The 21,325-nt window shown below is 53.9% G+C and overlaps 1 protein-coding gene across 2 annotated transcripts in view; it reads left to right on the top strand.

Moving 5' to 3' along the window:
• The first annotated feature begins 7,363 nt into the window (after nt 1-7,363).
• The window catches only part of LOC114068636 (gamma-aminobutyric acid receptor subunit beta-4), a 68,926-nt gene continuing 54,964 nt past the window's right edge, over nt 7,364-21,325 (top strand). The window contains exons 1-2 of one of the 2 annotated variants that reach the window (XM_027904919.1): nt 7,364-8,378; nt 12,056-12,144. In XM_027904919.1, coding sequence (XP_027760720.1) covers nt 8,299-8,378; nt 12,056-12,144 — 169 coding nt within the window. In that variant the 5' untranslated portion in view covers nt 7,364-8,298. The remainder of the gene's footprint in view (nt 8,379-12,055; nt 12,145-21,325) is intronic. The other variant, XM_027904921.1, reaches the window with a different exon arrangement.

Genomic DNA, 21,325 nt, shown 5'->3' with positions numbered 1-21,325 from the left:
TGAGGAGGTTTGTACCGAGCAGCGCTGCAGGAATGTTTTATGCTTCTCCTTCCAGTTGCTTTGTTCTCTTGCCTCCCCGCTGTTTCCTTGGAAAAGTTAATTTTCCCCATGGACTTTCTTTGGAGGGAAACATTTCCCCTCAGTGGATTTGGTGAGCACAGACAGCATCAGCTTCAAAACTGAAAGGAAACGATAAGAAGCACCTCGGTGAAGAAAAAGTGGGCACGCCCCGAGAAAGCTTGCACCCCTATATCCATGCCTGGCTTCTCAGTACATGGGGGATGTGGCCTGGATTTGGGGCAGTGGCTCTCCAAAAGCTCCTGTTCCAGCTTCAAAATCACTTTCTACCACCTTCTACAGCAGCTGGCAGCAGCAGAAAGCAAATGTAACATGCTGCTGAGGTGTTATGTCTCTTTATGCACTCACTTTAGGCTGGTGCTAGCTGCAGCAGGAGGTGTTGGCTGGTGGAAAATCAGATGTTTCAGCTATTGCTTCAATTATACATAGCTTTTCCTGAGGAAAGACTCCTCTGCCCGAGAAAGGGCAGTGGAGTGAGAGGGACAGCAGCCCAGAACGAGGACGGCTGGGAAAGGATTCACAGCTTGTCTCCACCCTGCCCATGCTGTTCCTCTCTGTCAAGTTTTTTTGGGTGCCATTCTTCAAAAAAAGAATTGATTTTGTTTAGGCTGAGGCTGTGGCAAGGACAGGCTTGGCCAGCAGTGCAGCTGACACAGGCAAAGTCAGAGTGGCCAGTGCACGTCCTGGGCCTGCAGCTGCTTCACCCAAGGAATGCCACATCCCCTGCTGCTCCCAGGTGTTGTGCTGAACCTTTAATTTTTAAAGGGAAAGCAATAGATTAATTTTCTCAGAAAACACGGTACACAGTGGAAATGTTCTGTGGAGCGAGACTGACTTTTTTCCTCAGGGCTCATGATAGGAAATTGTAATAGACTTTGTTCTGATAAGTGTTGCAGTACTTACCAGTGTAAATTTAGTATTGCCTCCTATCAGAAATGACAAGAAAGGTACAGTTAAAACAATACCTTATCCTGACATTTCAGAAGCAGCTGTACTTAGAAAAAGTATTTTTGCTCATCTTTCCAAATTGGGATCAATCAGCTGCCAGATTTGGGTTTTCCTGCCAGGCCAAAGTCCTGATACAACACTGTTTTCAGTTCAGACTGGGTGAAAAAGCATCAAGCACTGAGCTAAAAGGTTTATCTTAATTATTAAGAAACGCTACAGGTGTCAGAGGAAAACTGCATTTTCCTGCAGTTCTTCCCTCAAAGCTGTGACACACCTGAGGAGAGGCAGCAGCTGTCCCTTGGGAGGTGACAGCCACGAGCCCTTGCAGCTCAATGAGTGGCCAGATGTCTTCTCCAGGCTCCCCTTTCCTCCTTCCCCTCTCTGACTTCTCTCTTTCTCCCCACCCTCGGGGAGGCATTTATCTCCCTCTTGGTTCTGCTCCCCTGTTTTGTGCCCCTGCCTTTTGCTGCAGGACAAGTCCCTCCCTGCTGGAGCAACCCCCCCCTTCCTCTGCTCCGTGGAAACACATGCAGGCCCCGTGGCTGGAGATGCTCCTCTCTCCAGCAGGACCTGCCCCGTGCTCCATCACTCTCGGCCTGTTGCCAGGCAACACAGCATCACAAGGATTTCACTCCCAACCTCCAAAATAAACTGTAGGTTTAGGGGGGATTTTTCTCCTGCTCTTCAAAAAAAGGGACCTCACCTGCCTGACTGGCAGGTCTGAGAGGATGGGGGGGTCTCCAGCGGTCACTGTTGGCTGCTGCTCTGCCTGGAGCAGGGAAGGTGGGAGAGAGTGGGGTGATGAAGGCAGAGAGGGGACACCTGTGACTCCTGCTGGAACCAGCCATGGTTTCCTTGTCCCCCCTGGGTGGCTCATTCACGCTTGACGTGTCCCACCCACGCTGCAGCCACCAGGGATGGGCAGCAAGGCCTGCCAGCCTGCAGTACCAGCCTTGTGTTTTCTGTTGGCATCAACACAGCTCCCTGCCAGAGTCAGAGGGGGCACAGAGCGTGTCTCAGTCGTTTTCTCCTCCAGGACAGACCATACTCAACACACAACTCCTCCCTTTGCCTCCCCATCTGCCCGTTTTGCACCTGGGGAGTCACACACCGAGTTTTGGTTGAAGGCAGTGGCTCCTGCCGGGCACAGACCCACAGGCCAGGCATTTGGAGTGGCAGGAAACACTGGCAGGATCCTTGGCTCCCACAGGGATTTGTTTAACAGGTGCCCCACCTCCAGCCTGCGCAGGACTGGGAGTTTGTGGGCATTCATTTGATCCTATTGGTAATTACACAGAATTACACGGGAGTTTTGTTTTCACATCTGCACAGTAAATGCTAAAATGACTTCAGAAGTTGAGGCATGACCTGAGATTACTTGTTGTCAACGGGCTGATGGACTGTCAGATCTATTTCAGGAGCAAGACACATGTCTCACCATCTTCCAGGCTATAATGTACAAATTGCATTTCATGACAGCCATATAACACTCCTGAGAGCAAATTTTGGCACAATTATCGCCCTTTTCGGGTCATAAAAGTCACTCAGCGCTCAGCCACCTGTTTAGAGCTGTCAGCCAAAGCCCCCTGCAACCACTGCAGTGGTTGAACACCATGGGAAAGCACAGAGGAATAATATCTGACATGAAATGCTGAGCTAAGGAGGAGTACACGTCATGTTCCCAGTGAGAACATCCTGCAAACACCCTGTCCCAGGCAGGAGCACTCCTGGGGGGAGGAAGCACAGCTTCCCCAAAGCAGCACGTGCCTTTAGGAAGCACATTTCAGGTGTGTCCTCCTGCATTTCCACACTAAAGACTGGACTCACTCCACCACAGAAACCAGCCTGCTGGCTGGCTTGGGTGTCAAGTCAAAACTAAGGGAGACCAAACTTGGGAAGAAACCTCCCAGCTGGGAATAGGGAAGTTGCACTGCTAGTGGGGACCTCTCAATCCAGCACGTGGCTGAGGGGTCCTGATCTGCTCCAGGGAAGCCCCTGAGCAGCTTCCTGGCGTGGTGTGACACTGGGAAAACGTAGGGTGGCAGGTTGGTGGATCCTTTTGCATCCCTTGTTGGGAAGCTTCATGCTTGATTAGCTCTCCGAAATGCCTGTACACCAGCACACCCAGCATGGGGGACAAACAAGAAGATTCAGAGAACTCTGAGTGGTCCCAGAGCCCCCATCTCACCACAGGTACAGGAGAGGAGCTCGAGGACTGGAGGAAAGCCAAGGTCACTCCAGTCTGCAGAAAGGGCATGAAGGAGGACCCAGGGAACCACAGGCCAGTGAGTCTCAGCTCCATCCCTGGAAAGGTGATGGAACAGCTCATCCTGGATGTCATCTCTAAGCATGTGGAGGAAAAGGTTATCAGGAGTAATCAACGTGGGTTCAGCAAGGGGAAATCATGCTTGACCTATCTGATAGCCCTGAGGGATGGAATGACTAGCTGGGTAGGGGAGGAGGGGGTGGCACTCCAGCCACCAGGACATTGTCTGCAGAGTTCACACCACGGGCTTTGTCACGGGATAAAATACGGATGAGATCTTGCTCTCTCCTGCATGCCTGTGATGTAGGAGAGCTGGACTTGACCTCCCTGAGGCCAAGGAGACCAAGGCCATAGAGGAATGGAGTGCAGGTGTCCCTAGGAACCATCTCTTGTCACCCTTGCTGTGTCCCCTCAGCGCAGGTGGTGGATGCCGCAGGGATCTGGGGGGAGGCAGGAGTGGCACCTGCTCTGGGAACACACTGTCCCTGTGGCCAGGAGGGACCAGCAACTGGCTTTCTCAGCTCCTTGGTGATGGTGCTGACCCCTGACCCTTTTCAGAGCAGGAGACCTGCAGGGACAGAGGGACAAAGAGGAGATGAAACCATCCACGCCTCCATGTGGTGGTCAGAGGTGGAACTTTTTTACCCAGATCCTTGTAATCCACTCCACTGCTGCTTCCAGCACTTTAAGTTGGAGCTCCATGACCCAAACCAGGATCTTCAACTCAGAAGAGGACTTCTCTGCTGGCATAAATGGGAAGGAGCATCCCTAGGAATGAGAGGTGCTACACCCTCTGAAAGGGGAGTGCTAATGGGAGACATGGACCCAACAGACACGCTCTGTGTCAGAACAGATCTCCATCATTAACAATAATGAGCAGGGGAGGCATTTTTTGGCACTTCTCAACTGTCTGCAGGGGCCAAAGGGCCTTTTTCTTGCCTTGTGCCCTTCATACTGCCAGTCATAATATGATCAGAAATGCCAGTCCCAAAGGGCATCGCTGGTTCTCCTGAGCACCATCCTGGAAACCCACAGAGAAAATGACCTGGGGGCATTTTTACATGCTAAACTCAAACATGAGCAGGCTAAACTCAAATTTGAGCACAGAGAAGACACAGGGCTGCACGCAAAGCTCTGCTCACCAGTTCCTCCATTCACAGTGCCTAAGAATGGTCAACATTTCCACTTACTCTGGACAAGCCTGCGCTGCCTTGCAAAGTGATGAAGGAACAAAGATGTGAAACCCTGTGGATACACTGCCTTTGAGGTATTTCCTCAGGAATACATAATGTTAGCACACGGAGTGTCCAAGCAGGGGGGGTCCCGGGCTAATACATTAGGAGGGATTAGTGAATTAGAGGACACAGAGTTGCCAAAACAAGAGTCCCACCTGTCACTGCTGGGCTCTCACTGGAGATCAGACAGCCCCTGGCAGGAGCAGGAGACAGAGCATTTGGGATTGTGGGAGGGGCCCAAGGGTGCCCACCTTCCGCAGGGCGAGACACCTCAGCGAGCATCACCACGTGTCAGCGTGCATCAGCCTTAACGAGGCTCAGCAGAGAAGGGTGACTAAGTCCAAAGCAGCCCTTTATTCAAGAACATGGCTTCAGGTAGATCATTCAGGAGCACACAGCAGCTCCTTTGAACGCATTTGCCGCCAAGCAATCGGCTTTCCGGAGTGTCCCGTTGTGGCTGAGCGGTCAGATAATTCATGTGACACGGTCCCTGCTCCCCCACTGGGGGAACTTGCAAGCACAAATGTCACCGTTTGTGAGCATAATTTTTCCTCTTCATGTGTGCTGCCTCTGACATTTGCTTCCCACTTACCTTTTCTGCCAGCAACATGCAGTCACAGCCGGTGGGAGAGAGCAGTGCTGAGGGGCCCGAAAAGAAGGGACCCACGAGGGGCTAAACAGGGCTGCCGGTGCCAAGGGGGCAAATGCTTCTTCTCCTCTCTCCAAGAGCTCCTCCCTGGTACCCAGCAGCTTAATGCAGAATAAACACTTCAGAAACTCACTGCTGCCAGGAGAGGAGGTGAACGCTGTACCTGGACAACAGCAGGCACCTGAGAGGCATCAGCAGCTCATCCCAGGCTCAGGGGGAACCCTGTTGTTTTGTCCTGTCTCTCCACAGCTCTTTGGGCGAAGGGGAGCTCTTTAGGCTCTTTCAGCCACGGGAATCAGGGAACCACAGGAATGAGGGGGCCGTGAGGTTCTGGGGGGGGTTGACAAAGCACGCATCTCCTGTGACACGGGGCCTGCTGAAGCCAAGGAACGTCCTGAGGACACTGCTCAGCCAGCACGGACAGCCCAGACGGACAGGCAGCAGTTGCTCTGGGCTACGATGCAGTGAAATGTCACCAGCCACAGCTGGATGTCCTGCTGGAGCCTCTAACTGCAGCCTGGGAGGCCACAGGGAGTGGTCTGCAGTGCAAACTTCTCAGTAGTGTGCTGCATCCTGGCTCCACATGGGCAGACACATTCCCTGGCATGTGACAAGTGCCACTGACCTGCTTTGGTCTTTGAGAAAACGCTGGAGATCACTCTGGGGCTTTAGTCACACAAGCCTGGAGGAGCAGGGGTGGTCCAGGCTCTATACCAAGCAGAGAATACTTTCCCCCAGCCTCAGCAGCAGGTGAGAAGGTCTTTTCCCCTCCTGTTCTTGCACAGCATCACTGCAGGTGCAAAACCTTCCCCGAGCCTCCCTTTTCCCCACAAACCCCACGTGTTTGCTGCCCCCAGGACCTCCCTGCAGTGACACCAGGGCAGAACACCACACAGCCCAGCTCTTCCTTGGTTTGGTGTCCCTGCATTGCAACAGTTCAGTCTGGCCTGCGAGGGGGAAGCTCTTCAAAAGGGTCACTCTGCGCTCCTCTGTTTGGGAGAGGGAGATTGGGAGCGTGTGATCTGTGGTGTGACTCTGATGAGGAAACCGTGTAGAGCCAAGCCAAGCGTGAGGAAAAGGAGCATTAGGAACCCCAGAGCCAAGGACTCTTCCAGCTGGGAATGGGGTCCATCTCCCGATGGAGAAAGGCAGGACAGAGGTGCTGCCCAGTGGCCTCTTCAGGGGCATTTGGGACCTTGTCCTGTCCAGCTGCAGTGACACACCTGCTCTGCCCTCTGAGCCCAGAGGGCTTTGGACACCATCCACACCCCAGGTGTAACCAGGGAAGGGGAGACTTACCTGCTCAGAGGGTCTGCTCTGAGCTGCTGGGCACGAAATGGCATCCAGGACAGTCCTGGAATGAGAGCTCAGATGGTTCCTCTTTGAGCTATGGCTTCTGCATTCAAAGTGCTGCTGGATCTCTTTTTCCTAGGAAAAAAAAAATCCTTCGTGGTAACACTTTCCTGCATGCCCCATGTAGGGTTCTGTAATTATATTACTTTTTTAAAGCCCAGATCAGAAGCTGATGCACAGGAGACTGTGACAACCTCAGTGGCTGTTTCCATTTCAGCAGTCAAAGACACAGCACCAGGAGCTGATCCTCAACAGCGTTTCTGGAAGTTCAAGCTCCTGTTTCCCACAAACTCTATTGTATGCATAACACAGCATCCTTCAGGGAGAGCTGAGCATCTGTGATGAACTGGGCTTCCCTGGCCTGGGGAAGTCTTCTGCTCCACCACAGTCTTCAGATCTTCCCCAGGAGGAGGCCCCAGGCCATTCTGCCCCATGGCATGGAGACAGTCTCAGTAAATCCCCTCATTTTTCTTCTCCGTGGCTGAAGGAGGGAGCTCAGCCTTTGCTGATCACACTGTTTCAGGCAACCACAGCACCCATCAGCACTTACAGCCCAGCCACTCTTGTCCAGGTGCATCCCCCTGTTTGCCAAAATGCCATCACCTCTCCCACCATCTTCCCTGCTCCCACCTCCCCGGGGGGAAAAAAAAATGAGAGCAAAACACCAAAGCGCAACCAAAAACCCTCACCCATCCCCTCTGCAAGCCAGCAGGGGTTAAATGTTGTCAGCCATGACGTCAGGATCCCAATTTGTCCGGAGAGTCCCCCTCCCCAACCACAAACTCTCTCTCTCTCCTCCCCTCCTCTTGTGACTTTGCAATGAGCAGCAAAACTCCACAGGAGCTGCGGCAACAGCACTAGGGAGACATCCAGCCCTCCCTCGGAGAGCAGCACTTTCCACAGACAGGGATTTATTTATTTTTTGCACATGCATATATGCATTTATTTATTTTCTGGGTTGCATTTGCTTTCCCTTTTTTTTTTTTTTTTCCTTTTTAACCCTTTCACAAAAGCCCCCCCAAACCTCTCGAGTGACGAGCCTGAGGTTCCCCTAAAATAAAATCACGGCACGGTGGGGCTGGGTGGCTTCCCCTTCCCCCCTCGGAAAATAGCAGAGGAAGGGGGAGCAAATAGGTAAAATCCAGAATCAAACCATCTCGCCAGAAAACTCACACGTCCTCCCTCACACACACACACACACACACACACACACACACACACGCTCTTTCTCCTCCTCCTCCTCTCTGAAGGTGGGTAGCAGGAGCCATGCAACATCTGCAGAACCGAATGGCAAAAGAGCAGGAGGAAAAATAATCCAAGTGGAGTGCTCAGGGGACACTGAGTTGTGGTGGGTTTTTTTTTTTTTTCTTTTTTCTTTTTTTTTTTTCATTTTATTTTTTCTTCCTCTTTTTCTTCTGCGTACCTGTGAGATTCGATTCCACGTTTTGCTGAGCCCATTTTGGGGCATTTTATTTTGCTTTCTCTTGGGATTTTCTCCATTGCCAGAGGATGTCTCTTATTGAGAGGATGCTGAAAGGAAGAAGAAACGAATTCTTTGACTGGCATTGAAGGAGGGGGGGGATATTTTTCCCCCACATTTTTTATTTTTTTTTTCATTATTCTTTTTCTCTAGGAAATCATTAACTGGGGGGGGGGTCGGTTTCTTTTTTCCCTCCCCCCCTTTTTTTTTGGAGGGGGATTTCAGAAGATCCATCTTTCTTTCCCCTCCCCTCCAAAGATTTTTTTTTTCATCCTTCGTCTTTGTGGAAATGTGGACATTTCAGGCAGACAGATTGAGTGGAATTGTCTCTGCTTTAGCAGCTCTTTGTCTCGCCTGCTGTGCGCAAAGGTAAGGATTGCGATCCCAGGCTGCGGGGACAGGGGGGCTGACACAGGATTTGTTTGTGCTGCTCGGGGTTTTCTCCATCGAGCTGTACGTGGGGAAGGGGTTCTCTCCCCGGATTGCTTCCCCTGCTGCCCGCTATTGTTATTTGCCAGTCCATGTCGTTTTCGGGGGAGGAGGAGGGATGCTCATCCATGAGATGCGGAGCACACTCTGCAGACGGAGCCCACCTCGCAGCCCACTCGCAGCTCTCTCCTGTGTGTGTGTGTATGTGTGTGTGTGTGTGTGTGTGTGTTTCCCCCCTTCCCCCCGTGCTCAACCCGGGGGGGAAAATGGCCAAAACGAAGCGTTTTTCCTGGGAACATGGTGTCCGTGGGAGCGGCGGCAGCGCCGGGCACGGGGCTGGCTCGGCACACACGCAGCGCACACGCAGCCCCCACTCACGGCCGTGCCGGGCCGTGCCGGGCCGTGCCACAGCCCCGGCTCTGCGGTGCTCCGCAGGCGATGCCCACGGCCGCGGATTTACGGCATGCAGCCGCCCGCTCTGTGGGTGCCATCCCTGCCCGCCCATCCCCGCGTGTGCGCGTTCATCCGCGCCCCCTTCGGGGGGCACACGCGTGTGTGTCACTGCGCAGGGCACGGCCACGCTCTACCCGCTCTGCGTGGCCCCCTAAAACCCTGGCACCGAGCGCCCTGCGTGTGCTCCAGCTGCGGCTGTTCCCGCCGAGCGCCGGGAGCGCCGCGAGTGGTGCAGGCAGCCGGAGGGGCAGGCAACCCATCCAGCCTGGACACGCTGTACAGAGCGCACCTGTTTGCTCCCACACGGTGCTTATCCACTGCCTTCACACACACGAGTAGCGCTGCCTCCTCCTCCTCCTCGCCCTCCCTCCTCGCACGGGCGGGCAGGTGGGTTTGTACTTCGGCGCTGACGCCGGGCGTGCAGCGAGACTGCTGAGGAGCTGGGGATGGGGAGGTTACCGTGGCATTTCCTCGCCCGGCCCTGCGCCCGGAGCAGCGCGTTCCCGAGGCGCACACCGCAGGTCCCCGCACAGCCTTTGCAGGGGCTGTGGATGCCCAGATTTGGGTTCCCATAGTTATAAACACGCACATGCGCAGGGGAGCGCCCACCTTGCCCACACCATTCACGATGCGTGGTCCCAACTGTGTGTGGAGACTGCCCTAGGGAATGTGTGCCGAGTGATGCCCACAGCAAACCCCTTTGCCCGTGTGTGTGCGTGTTCAGACCCGCTCGTGTCCGGGGCTGACGGTCACCCGCATCATCTGCCCGTCTGGCCGTGCACAGCCCGGACACAAAACACTCTCCCGTGTGTGCACATGCCTTCAGCTACTCCCACACACCCCAGCCAGCAGCACGGGGCGCGTGGACGTGGATGCCTGGCTGCGAGTGTACGGGTATCTGCGCGAAGCACATGCCCACCCCCACGGAATCAGGGACACGGCACTCCGGAATTCAGTTCACGGGCGGGATGTGCGCGCTCCCCGAGCGGATGCAGACCCACATTTGCCAGGAATAGCTCTGACATGCAGCTGCTCGCCCACAGCTGGGCAAACGCACGACTTGCCAGTTCAGCAGGAGGAAGGGGGCTTCTCGGATCAAAAGGAGCGCTGACAGGAAAAAGACCTTGCCCTTAATCATGATGCCAGTTTATTCCCTCACTAGGCCAACTTGTGGTTGGCGAGGAGGAAAAAGACATCCCCCCCCCCCCCCCCCCCATATCCCTCTTTCCACTCTGCAGGGCCCCTGGCACACTGGTTACTGTCTCTGCCTCAATTTCCCTGCCTGTATTAAAGGGGTGATGCTGCTTCCTGAGTTTATGTCCTGTAGGAAGCTAAACAGAAGTGTCTAAATCCCTTGAGGAACACATAGTGTCCACATTATGAATATGGAAATCTATGAATATGGAAATCCATGTACCTGTAGGAATGGCTTCCAGAGATGAACAAATGCTGGTGCACGCTGTCAGTAACACACAGTGACAGTACATAAGCACGCTGCAAATCCTCACATACTGCAGGGAAATCCACAGGTGCAAGTGGACCTTGCAAGCCTAGACACAGTGTTGTGACAACGCTCACCTGTGTGCACCTCCCTGGCCTTTCCACAGTGATTAAAACAATGCAGTGAAGAGCTGTACCACACTCAGGTGCGTGCTCAGAAACAGAGCTCAGACACAGCACAAGTGCTCAGTGGTCTGTCCACGCAGCAGAGCTGGGCCTGGGAAGTGTGTGTGCTGTCTGACATTTGCACATACCTGTCCGGTTGAGAAATCCCCGCACACACACACACACTCCCAGACTGACGCCCCAGTGATCCTACATGCCTCCACCCACACCTCTGTGGAGAGCCTGGGCACCTGGGAACGCAGGCTCAGGCACCCACGAATGCCCACTTCTGTGCTTCTGCATAAATTGTGTGCACAGCCCAGTGTCTCATCACATCCCAGCGGAGCAAGGGCTGCACCCACTGTCACCTCCAGTCAGTCACCTCCAGTCACCGACTGGGATGTGCTCACACACACAGGTCTGTGCACTTTCCTCAACTGCGCCCCTGAGCTCCAGTGCTTCCATGTGCCTGCATGTCCATGTGCACAGGCAGGGGGTCCGTACACCCCCCATGAAGCGGGGACAGCACATCTGTCTGTCTGTCTGTCTGTCTGTCTGTGTGTGCAGACACACGGACAGGTCAAGCCTAACCCCAGTGCCCAGCGAGGCACGAGGCTGGCTGGCAGAGGCAGTGCTTATGGTGCAGCTTTCCAGCCTGACTGGGATGGATGTGGGAGGCGGTGTTGACAGGGAGACATGCTGTTGTGGTGGGTGACTGCAAAGAGCAGCGGTTGTCACCGGCAGGGTCTCTATTCTCATGCAAAGCAGGGGACGAGGGTGGCACAGAGGCTGGGTATTCAGGCAGAAAAACCTATTTTACCCCGCAGCACTGAATAGGTTCAATATTTTTAGCATCCCCTGCTTTCTGGTCTCCCACCTTCGGTTTCGGTTTGGCTCTTGGGCTGGTTTTAGAGAGAGCTCCCTTCCTGCTGTAATGGCTGGATTGGGGTAAGGGAGGATGCCTGCCCCCCCTGCGTGCAACTTGAAGGGTTGGGAGGGAAAGGATTGCTGCTCTGGCACACAGAGGGAAAGATGGACTCTCCCTCCCTGTCTCTGCCTCTTGATCTGCGTTGCTAAGAAGTCACGGTGATGCTGAGTGACAGAAAGATCAGCTGTATGTTGAGGCTGTATGAAAAAGAAGGAGTGTTGTTTTCTCCTTTACTTCAATAACATGAAGAAACACCTGCACGCAGTGAGAAGCAGAGGTTGCACTGGGGGGTGTGATGGTGCAGGGGGCGCTTGTGTAGTGGGGACCTTGTGCAGTGAGGACCTCAGGGCAAGACAAGTCCATGCTGTGCAGTGTGAGACCAGGAGCAAGAACCCAGCACAGCCAGGGCTTGTGTGCAGGCTGGGGGCTGAGACCTGTGCCAAGGACAGAAAACACGAGTGGGAAAGAAAACAGGGAGGCTGTGCCCGTGGCTGGGGTGTCTGTAGCACGCAGGGGTGTTGTGGTGCCCCGGGGTGTGAAGGATGCTGCGGCGCTGCTGCCTGGCCAGGACCCCTGCCCAAGCGGCCAGTGGCTCGTGGGATGACAGAAACTCTCTTCTCTTGTCTTTCAGCCCATCCACTGGAAATATTTCTGTGGTGAAAGAGATTGTGGACAAACTGCTGAAGGGCTATGATGTCCGCCTCAGGCCTGACTTTGGAGGTATGGTGACGCTGCTTGCTGGGGGCAGAGCACGGGGGCTGTGGTGTGCCGGTGCTGCCAGCCTAGCTGCACACACCGACCTCATGGAATGCTCCAACCCTGTCCTGTTTGCTTGCCCTCATGCCCTTCTTCCCTTCTCCCTCACATTTCTTTCTCACCTCCTGGTTTCCCTTCTCCTCTCGCTGGCCCTTGTCCCTCCACCGTCACCGTTTCTGCAGACAGGTGGGTTGTCCGTGGTGTGATCCTCCTGGGGTTATTTTGCTGGGACAGATACACCCAGCTTTTCCTCTGCTCCAAACTTTCCTCCATCACAGACAAGTCATCCCTCCTCCACCTCTGTTCCCCATGCCAGATATTTTGGCTCTTTTCCCCGTGGAGGGCTGGGGTGGTTGCTGGCAGGGCTGTTGCATGGTCTGCGAGGCTGCCTCCTCGGCAACAATATGGGATAAAATATTCCCTGGGGAGCTGGTGGCTATTCAGTAGAAGGTGCAAGGATCTGCAATTCCTCTCTTGTGTCCTATGATCGAAAAGGACGATGGTAGGTGCTTAGTAGAGATGAAACATGGAAAATTATTGGGTACCGTTGTGCTCCTGGGTACAGCTGAGAACCAGTTGAGGTTCATTTCTTGGAGAGGAGCAGGCAGTGGAGAAGCACAGCTGACTGCACAGGGAGGGGGATTTGGAGGACTTCAGCCTGCCAAGATTGGCTGTTTTGTGTCTTTTCTTGGCCATGTTATTTCCTCCTCACGAGGAGTTGTGTGGGGTTGGGGATGTTCAGCCCGCAGGAGGACAGGTACAGATCGAGATGTCTCTCTCCAGATGACTGATGGGAAACAGATTCATGATTGTGTTCTCCAGGGGAAGAGAGACCAGGGCCAATTATATGGTGATTCAAGGGAAGAGTGTTCTCCCAAAAGGCCTGATCCATAGTTCCTTGGGGATGGGAGCCGAGGAGTTTCCTCACTGATTTCATCAGGTTTTGAAGTCACCCCAGTGTACTGCAGTTTCCCATGACTGCATGACAGAACCCGTCTCACCCTGAAACCTCTGGTGTCCCTGCCCTTCACCCAAACCTTCCCCCACTCACTCACCACCCCTTTACCCCCACATCCACTGTCCCCACTGCCCTTGCCTCCTTGTTCTATCCTGGGGTGGGACAGGGGCTTTCAGGTGGCCCCACTGGGTGCTGCTCGACCCTGGCCTCAGGGAGGGCTGCGGGCTGGGGGAGATGCTCATCCCTCCAGAGTGCTCAGAAGCATCTGGGAGGTCACCTCAGTGCAGTGGGGAGTCTCTTTGGAGGGGCTTGCAGCATTCTGCAAGGAAACAGGAGTTCCCCCGCTCCCCTCTCTCCTTCGAGCGTGGGGTATGGACGGATTTGATTTAAAAGCTCTGCCTGGGAAACATGAAGTGTGTCCCTGTTACCTGACCGGCCCTGATCACAGAAATTGGTGCAGTCACATTTTATGAGGGGGAGAACTGCGGAGATGACACAAAACTGGAAGAAACCCATCTTTGTAAGGCGCGGAGACGATGATGATACAGTAAAACAGTAGGTGATCCGGCTCCGCAGAGGCACAGAGCAGAGGGGGAGCAGGGGCAGCTGTGGGGATGGAGGTCCAGCAGCCCAGGCCCGTTTCAGATCCTGCCTGACCTGATGCCAGGTCCCCAGGGCATCCAGCTGCCCCCCAGGACATGGGCCAGCCCCTCCTTCAGCCTGGCCAGGGCTGTGGCGGCTCTACTGACCCTGCCAGAGCCAGCTCAGCCTGGGCTCGGCAGCCACTGCGTCCTTCTGGACTCCAGAATGGATGGGCTTGGGCAACCACCGCGTTTTATTTGATTTTACCCTGAATTCCCGAGGTACAAATTGCATTTCCCCTCGCTCGAGCAAAGAAATAGAAATATGACAATAACCCTCTTTCCTGTCATCACCTCGCTGCTGCCCTTCACCCTTTCTTGTCCTTCCCCTTGCTCATGAGTGCAGAGTCCTGGTGGGGAGCACCAGTGACTGTGCCTTTGGTGCTCGGTGTGCAGGAATGCCCAAGCTGTCGGCATGTCTGCTCCCCCTCCCCCTGAGGACAAGCTTACCTGGAGAAAATTGCCCCTGCAGTGTTTACAGCTGGGCTGAGGAATGAGCCTGGAAGCTGGAGATCATTTGCACTACAAGCCCAGGGAAAAGGGGTGCACGTTTCCTGGTACCACTGCTGTCCCCAGGGCTCACCACTTCCCCGAGATTTTGCACCAAACCCGCTGCCAGGAGAAATCCAGTGGGATCGTGTCAGGATGTGTCTGACTCTGTGTGGCTTCCAGTTCACCCACGGTCCTACTGTGGACAGGGGGAAATTCCCCCCAGTAAGTTGTGTGCAGCTGGAACAGCGATAGGACCTAAAGGAACAGCATGAATCTGAGTCAGGGCGGGTTTGGGGTGGATATTAAGGAAAGGTTTTTTTCCCCCAGAGGGTGGTTGGGCACTGAACAGACTCCCCAGGGTTTGGGCACAGCCCCAAGGCTGCCAGAGCTCCAGGAGCATTTGGACAACACTTTTGGGTGCATGGTGGGATTCTTGGGTTGTCCTGTGTGGGGTCAGGAGTTGGTCTCAATGATCCTTGTGTGTCCCATCCAACTCAGGATATTCTATGACTCCATGGAAAAGGCCCACTTTAGGTAAAGCCCTGGAACCTGTGTGTTTCTGCAGCCCTCCTACCTCTCAGGGACGTGTGGAACTGGGCTGAACTCCAGTTCCACAATGAGGACTGGGCTGTTCTCCAGGACTCTGCCCTGTAGCCCACCTTGTGCTCCACCTGGACTGTCCTGCCTCCCCTCCTCTGCCTTCCAGCTGGGCAAAATGGGTACAAGCCACCTCTGCTGGGGCAGATGATCCCTCCACCCACTCGTGTTCCTCTCCTGGGAAAACCCGCCAAGGTGAGCTGTGAATGGCCAAGACAGCATCTCAGAGGGGTGGCAGGTCCTGCTTGGAGCCATGGATGTCCCAGAGCTGTCTCAGGGCTGGCCCAGCAGTGACAGGGGACTGGACAGGCAGCTGCCTGTGGGAGTGGAGTGGGGCAAAGCAGCTGCCACTGAGCTGCCTGTGAGCCAGGCTAAGCTGCTCCAGAGAGCACCTCCACAAGGCAGAGCCTTCAGCCCTCTGAGGCTCAAGGATGAGGGCACTGGGGGCAGGAAGGTCAGAGCAGCCAGTGCTGGGCACCCCAGAGTTGTGGGCACAGAAAAGTCCTTCCCAGACAGATTCCCACTGGAGAAATGCCACCCACACAGAAGCAATAAACCAGGCTGCCCTCCCTTCCTCCCTTCTCCGCTCTTTCCCTGCTTGCTTTTCCCATGTTTTCCTCCTCCAGCAGCGTTGTTTCCTTCCTGCCATCCTCCCCAGTGGCAATCACCCTGCACTGTCCCTGTGGGCAGGGTGCCACCTCCACATCCTGGGGTGTGTCCTCTGCACAACCGTGTAGAGCAGGAGGGACCTTTGGCGAAGAACCTGTTCCCATGTACCATTTGCACTCCCTGCACCTCAAGGGTGAGCTGGCATCTCACAGCCTGTCTACAAGAGCCAGTGCTCCCACGGCACAGCAGCCCCAAGGCTGTCTGTCTTGTCCCAGCACCCCCAAGGATGTGGTGCTTCCACATCTCCAAATGCATCTCCCGGCTCCCCAGTCCTCTTTTTTTTTTTTTTTTTTTTTTTTGAGAGAGAGAGAGAGAGAGAGAGAAAGAGAACTCCAACTAATGCCAAAAGGAGGACAGGCCTGCTGGGGATTGCAGTTCACTTTTTAATTTTGAGATGCCTCGTTAGCTCTGGGCCGAGCTGAGTGGCTGAGAAGCGTCAGCCACTCGCTCTCCTCCCTCTCCCCCACCCCCCTGGAAACCCATTAGGCCCACGAGCAGGTCGGCTCTCAGGGGTAGTGCCATGGCAGTGAGTGCTCTGTGCTCACCTGGGGAGCTGGGCTGAACAGGGGGGACACAAAGGGGGAAAGCAGGAACTGTCCAGGGCCGATTGAAAAATCTGGGAGTAACTCCTCTGGAAAGCCATCCTGGCACGGTGGAGGCAGCCCGAGGGTGAGTGAAGTGGAGGGGCTGGTGTTGAAGGGTCTCCAGGTACATCAGCTCTTGGGGAACAGGTGATAAACCTCCCATCCTGGGCAGCCCTGGGCAGATCCCTCTCATGTCTCAGCCACAGTCCCTAATCCCCAGAGCAGCACGTTGGAGAGGTGTGGGACAGCGTCAGGGTGGGACATGGAGGGAGCACAGAGCCCGGTTCTCATGGGCTGAGCACGGAGATGAAGCACTGAGCACTGGGAATAAAAGGGCAAAGCAGGTCTAAGGGGTCTGGCCAGGATGGTGACAGGGATCTGGAACTGCTTTGATGAGAGATTTGCAGGACAGGAGCAAGATCAGGCCAGGGCTCCAAGAGGGAAATCTCTGCCCTGCTACTGCAGGATCAGCAACAACGCAGAAAAAATGGCCTTTGGAACAGGACAAGGTATCTCACAGGGAGATCAAATCACAGGTGGGTGCCATCCAGCTGGCCCTGGCTTGAGGTATGGACGGTACAGGGGCAATTTGTACATCACAATAATTACACCACAGTAAGACAAGCAGGATGCTCACGATTTAGGACTGGATGGGGAAGGGAATGCTGCAGATAATGTTTAGGAAGCATTGCAGGGCGGTGGGAAGGGGAGAGAGGGAGCTTTCAGAGCAGCAAACCCTGTGATTTCGTACCTGTGGATCCAGCAGCTTTCCTTGCCCCATTTTGAATTCAAACTTCCTTAAGGAGAGTTAGCATTTAAGGGGTCTTGGATTGAAATGGGCCTGTGTGCTGCTCCTCACCTGCTCTGTGACAAGGACCTGGCTTCCCAGCTCTCCTCACCCTCGCTCAGTCTCACCACTCTCCCTGACCATTCCAACCCCTCCTTAGCTGCAATGTCTTGGCCTTCCTCCTTTCTGGCCCCTGCCCCTGCTGCTCTCAGCTCCTCTCTGCTCCATCACACCTCCACCCTGTGGGGGACCCACCCTGCCCCCACGTTCTGTTTGTTCCCCAGCATCTCCTCTTGAAAGGCCACTCCAAATTCAGCGGACATGGGGCTGAAATCCTCAGCCTCTCCCTGCGCAACAGCATCCCTTGGAACCCAGAACTGTAAAAATAAATGATTGCTGATGCATAAAGTGTTGCAGTGAGGCATCGTCAGTGGTTCAGGGGCTGGCAGGCGGAGTGGCCACGCCGGCTGGTACGGGGGCAGCAGGACACGGGGAGGGAGGGGCCCCAAAACCTGCCCCACCAGCCCTGTGTGCCTGGGAAACAGCTGGGCTTTATGGCCCTGTACTGGCAGGAATGGGAGTTTGGTTTCTTACCTAGGGAAGGCTGATGGTATTGCACGTTGTCAAGGCTTCCCCAGAATGTCCCTGTTTCCCACTGCGTGCAAGGCTGTGCCTCTGCTGTGCAGCTCCCTTGCCTAGACTTTTGATGGGGAGGGGGGCAAGTTTTATGAAAAATGATTCAGAAATTTCTGAGATCAAGCCAAGGCATGTACATGATGGGGTGGTGTGGTTTTTTTTCTCTCCTAAAATGCTGGGGGATGAATCTGGGGGCACTCACGGCAGGGCTGGCCCATGTGCAGGTGCACCCAGGGCCACCAACAAGCTGGCTGTGGCACAACCTGGCACAAGGGCTGTGGCCCCACTGCCCCCAGTGCTGGGGCAGCATCCCAGAGCAGTGATGCTGCTGCAGGAGGACCAGGGTGTGGGGCTGGAAGATGGCAGTGGCTGCTGGTCCTGGGCTGCCTGTCCTGGGAACCACAGGAGCTGCAAACCTGCCTTTCTAGGGTTTAATTCTCAGCTCTCCAGCTCTCTTCCCCTCCTCTTCTGTGGCAAAAACGTTCAAATCTCAGAGCAGCCAGATTCAATTTTCCCTTTGCTTCTGAGATGCCTTGAGCCAACTCTTTTGGGGCAGGGAATTGAGACTTAGCAGGAAAGCTCTCATCCCACCAGGGATGGCCCTTTCCCTGCCTGCAGGAGGAATTGCCCAGAGCTGGACACACAGTTAAACCTGAAATGCTGCACTTCACAGAGCCTGACTCGAGTGGGAAATATCACCCTTCCACCCTTGTGCCATGGCTGGGCAGAAGAGCAGCTCTGGATTTGGAAGCAGAGGGGCAATTATGGATCAGACTGGGGAAAGGAGTTAATTGAGGAAGGAGAGGCAGGAGCTGTCTTGAAAGTCTGTAAACCTCACTGTCACTCAAGGCCAAAGGAAAGGTGGATATGCCACCAGGGCTGCCAGTAGTCCCACTTCACTTCCTGAAAAAAGAGTATTAAGAGAAGGACGTTCTTGGTCAGCCAAAGTGGCTGCAGCTGTGCAGCCCTCACTTCCCCCCAATTTCTGTGACTCCTGGCTCCAGACCATGGGTCACATCCTCTCTAGGGCTAATCCAGAAGGAAGATGACAACCTCCTGCTGTTGTGTCTTACTTCATTAACCGAAGTGGCAGGAAATGAAAGGATCCAGTCCTTCTTGGGACATATGTGGATGTTAACACATTGCCACATGATGGAATTTCTATTTTTTTTCCACTTTGCTCTTTTTATAGGAAATACATGCTGTGAAAAGGACTTTGAGGCTGTAAAGTCAGACAGGCAGGACTTCATGAAAGCCAGAATTAGGGTTTCTCCACGGATCTATATTTGGTGCCCTTGTGAGGGTTCATCGGGGGGCAAGGTCTGAGAGTCACTTCCACCTGAGCACCCTCACAGAGCACACCAGAGATGCCATTTACACACGGAGCTGACCTTCCCCACTCCCTTCAGTCAAGAAGGGGACAGGCTGGGGCACGGGGACCAAGGTCATGGCAGGTGACTGGGGCAGGCTGAGCCAGACTGGAGTGAGGTGGCTGTCTGATGCAAAGCCTGGGATTGGACTCGTGTTTTCTCCACAGCACTGTGTTCAGACCTGCTCACAGCACAGACCCAGTTGTTTTTATAACTGTTTCAAGCACACCAGTACAGCATGGACATGTTCACACCTCCCCTCCAAGAGGTCAAAGGTTTTCCCCCGCTGAGGGGTGCCCAGTCCAAATGTGATTCTCCAGGATAGTGGGTAGCACTGTAGCCAGGCACTGCAGGTTTGGAGCACAGCTTCTATTGCTTTCAGCCACAGCTGTGAGTGTTCAGCCCCTGTGCCCCAAGAGAGAGACACACAGAGGCCACAGCTATCTGGGAGGTTTGGGTGGCTTGCACAGGAACCCCCATACACGTCCAGTCCTGCAGAGCAGAGCTCAGCCACATAAACACCTTTCCTTCCCTGCAGGCTTCCCCCTCCCTCACTGCATGGCCCCCAGGCACCCCCCTGTCAGCACTGCCCTCCTGCCCCATCCCCAGAGCAAATCCATCCTCTGTCAAACAAGGAAAACTTTCATCCATTTTGTTTACTCATGACTTTTTTTTCTTTTCTTTTTTTTTTTGGAGTGCAATAATATTTTAGAATATTAGACCTTCCTCCAGTGTGACTGAGCTTGTGAACCTCTGGCTGCATGTTGCACATATTTGTACATTCATGTGTGGCCCCACTCATTCTCCTCCTTCAGAGACAGGACTCTCTGATAGAGCATGGGAGGGACTTTGGTGTTTTGCAGACAGAGTGGAGTTCCCCTGAGCCTCAGATGAGAGTCCAGCTGGTTTTGGGTTCCTGAGCAATCCCTGTGCCCGCCCTAGAGCTGTGCCTGGAAGTGACAGGCACTGTTTGTGGGATTTGGTATCCTTTCCCTGGAACACCAGAGGTGTCTCCTCCCCGTGCTGGTGCCAAAGCCTGTGTCACAGAATCGCATCTGCTTGCCCTTCTCCTTCCTCCTCCCCCTTGGCTGGTGCAGCCTCTGCCTGCAGCTCTGCTCAGGCCCTGACACAGCTGCTTTCCAACACTGCTGCCCTGGTCCTTGGCAGGGCACTGTGGCCAGCAAAGGGCTCTCAGATCTGTCTCTTCAAGGGGAGATGTCATCATCACTTTCACAAAGCGTTTATTCCGTTCATTTTGCCTCTACTCTTCTTAGGGGGAGGTTTTTTTTACAACAAAATGCAATGCACTCGAGTTCCTGATTAGTAGAATAATTCCAATACGTCTTAATTAATTAACTACCTAAAAGCAGATGGTTGTTTATAGCGAGTCTGGAGGATGTTTGCCACCTCACCTGGACCCATCTTCCTCCTGGACTAACATCTACATAACACTCACCATTTCTGAGATTATTCCTGCTGGCAAAGTTGCCTTCGAGGGACTGTCACTGAAAGCAAAATAGAAAAAAGAGTGTAAAATGCATTAGTAGAAGTCCTCCTGATTACTCAAAATACATTCCAGAACCCTAGAGCTGTTCATCAGAGCAGCTTTACACACCTGCATTGTTCATTTCTTAAGACTCCCAGTACCCCAGCAAGGCAGAAAAAGTATTTTTAACCCATACAACACAAAATATGAAAGCCAAGGAATATGCTGTAGTTTTACTGCCCCATGAAGGAGACTCTCTGCATTCATGTCACATTTCTTACCTAAATCTGGTTGAAAGAAAAAACAATTTGGAGGCTACTGCTGCATCAGGCTGAAGGGATGTAAGATGGTTCTTTGGTCTGTAAGATCCATTCTTGCAGGGAGCCCTTGGCGGAGGTTTTCAAGTGTCTCTTTATGTCTGGATATTCCATGCACTTGGGTAGAGCATTACTAGAATAATGGAGAAGGCAAAGGATGTGCTTAATGATGGCATAAGGTTCATTAAAGGGATTGATATCACATAAGTGAGAAACAGAGATGTTGGACGGTGGAGCTCCACAGCATGAACAGATTGGTCAGATAAACAGGTATTGTGAGGATCCAGGGATGGATCCAGGGATGGATCCAGGGATGGGTGCTGTTCCCACTAAATGGAAGGCAGCAGAGCTCTTCTCAGCCAGCCCTTCCTCCCAGGGTGTGGGAGCGCTGCTGTTTGCTCTGAGCAGGGTATGAATTTCAGGCTGGTTTGGGAAACACTGATCACGCAGTTCCTATAGGCTGTTTTTCTGGTTTTGGCATTTCTCCTTGGTTCTGTGTCAGAGCGAAAAACTCTTTTTCTTCTCTGATATTTCCCCCCCCCCCCCCCCCCCTGTGCTTTGCAGTCCTGCAGGAATTGTGCTGTTAAGTAATTGTGCTCTTATAGATG

The sequence above is a fragment of the Empidonax traillii genome, unplaced genomic scaffold, assembly GCF_003031625.1.
Source record: "Empidonax traillii isolate 1590-97213 ecotype Southwest subspecies unplaced genomic scaffold, ASM303162v1 scaffold1103:size489020, whole genome shotgun sequence".
Lineage (NCBI taxonomy): Eukaryota > Metazoa > Chordata > Aves > Passeriformes > Tyrannidae > Empidonax > Empidonax traillii.
Note: the sequence above shows the minus strand (reverse complement) of the source record. Positions and strands in the feature narration are given on the sequence as shown.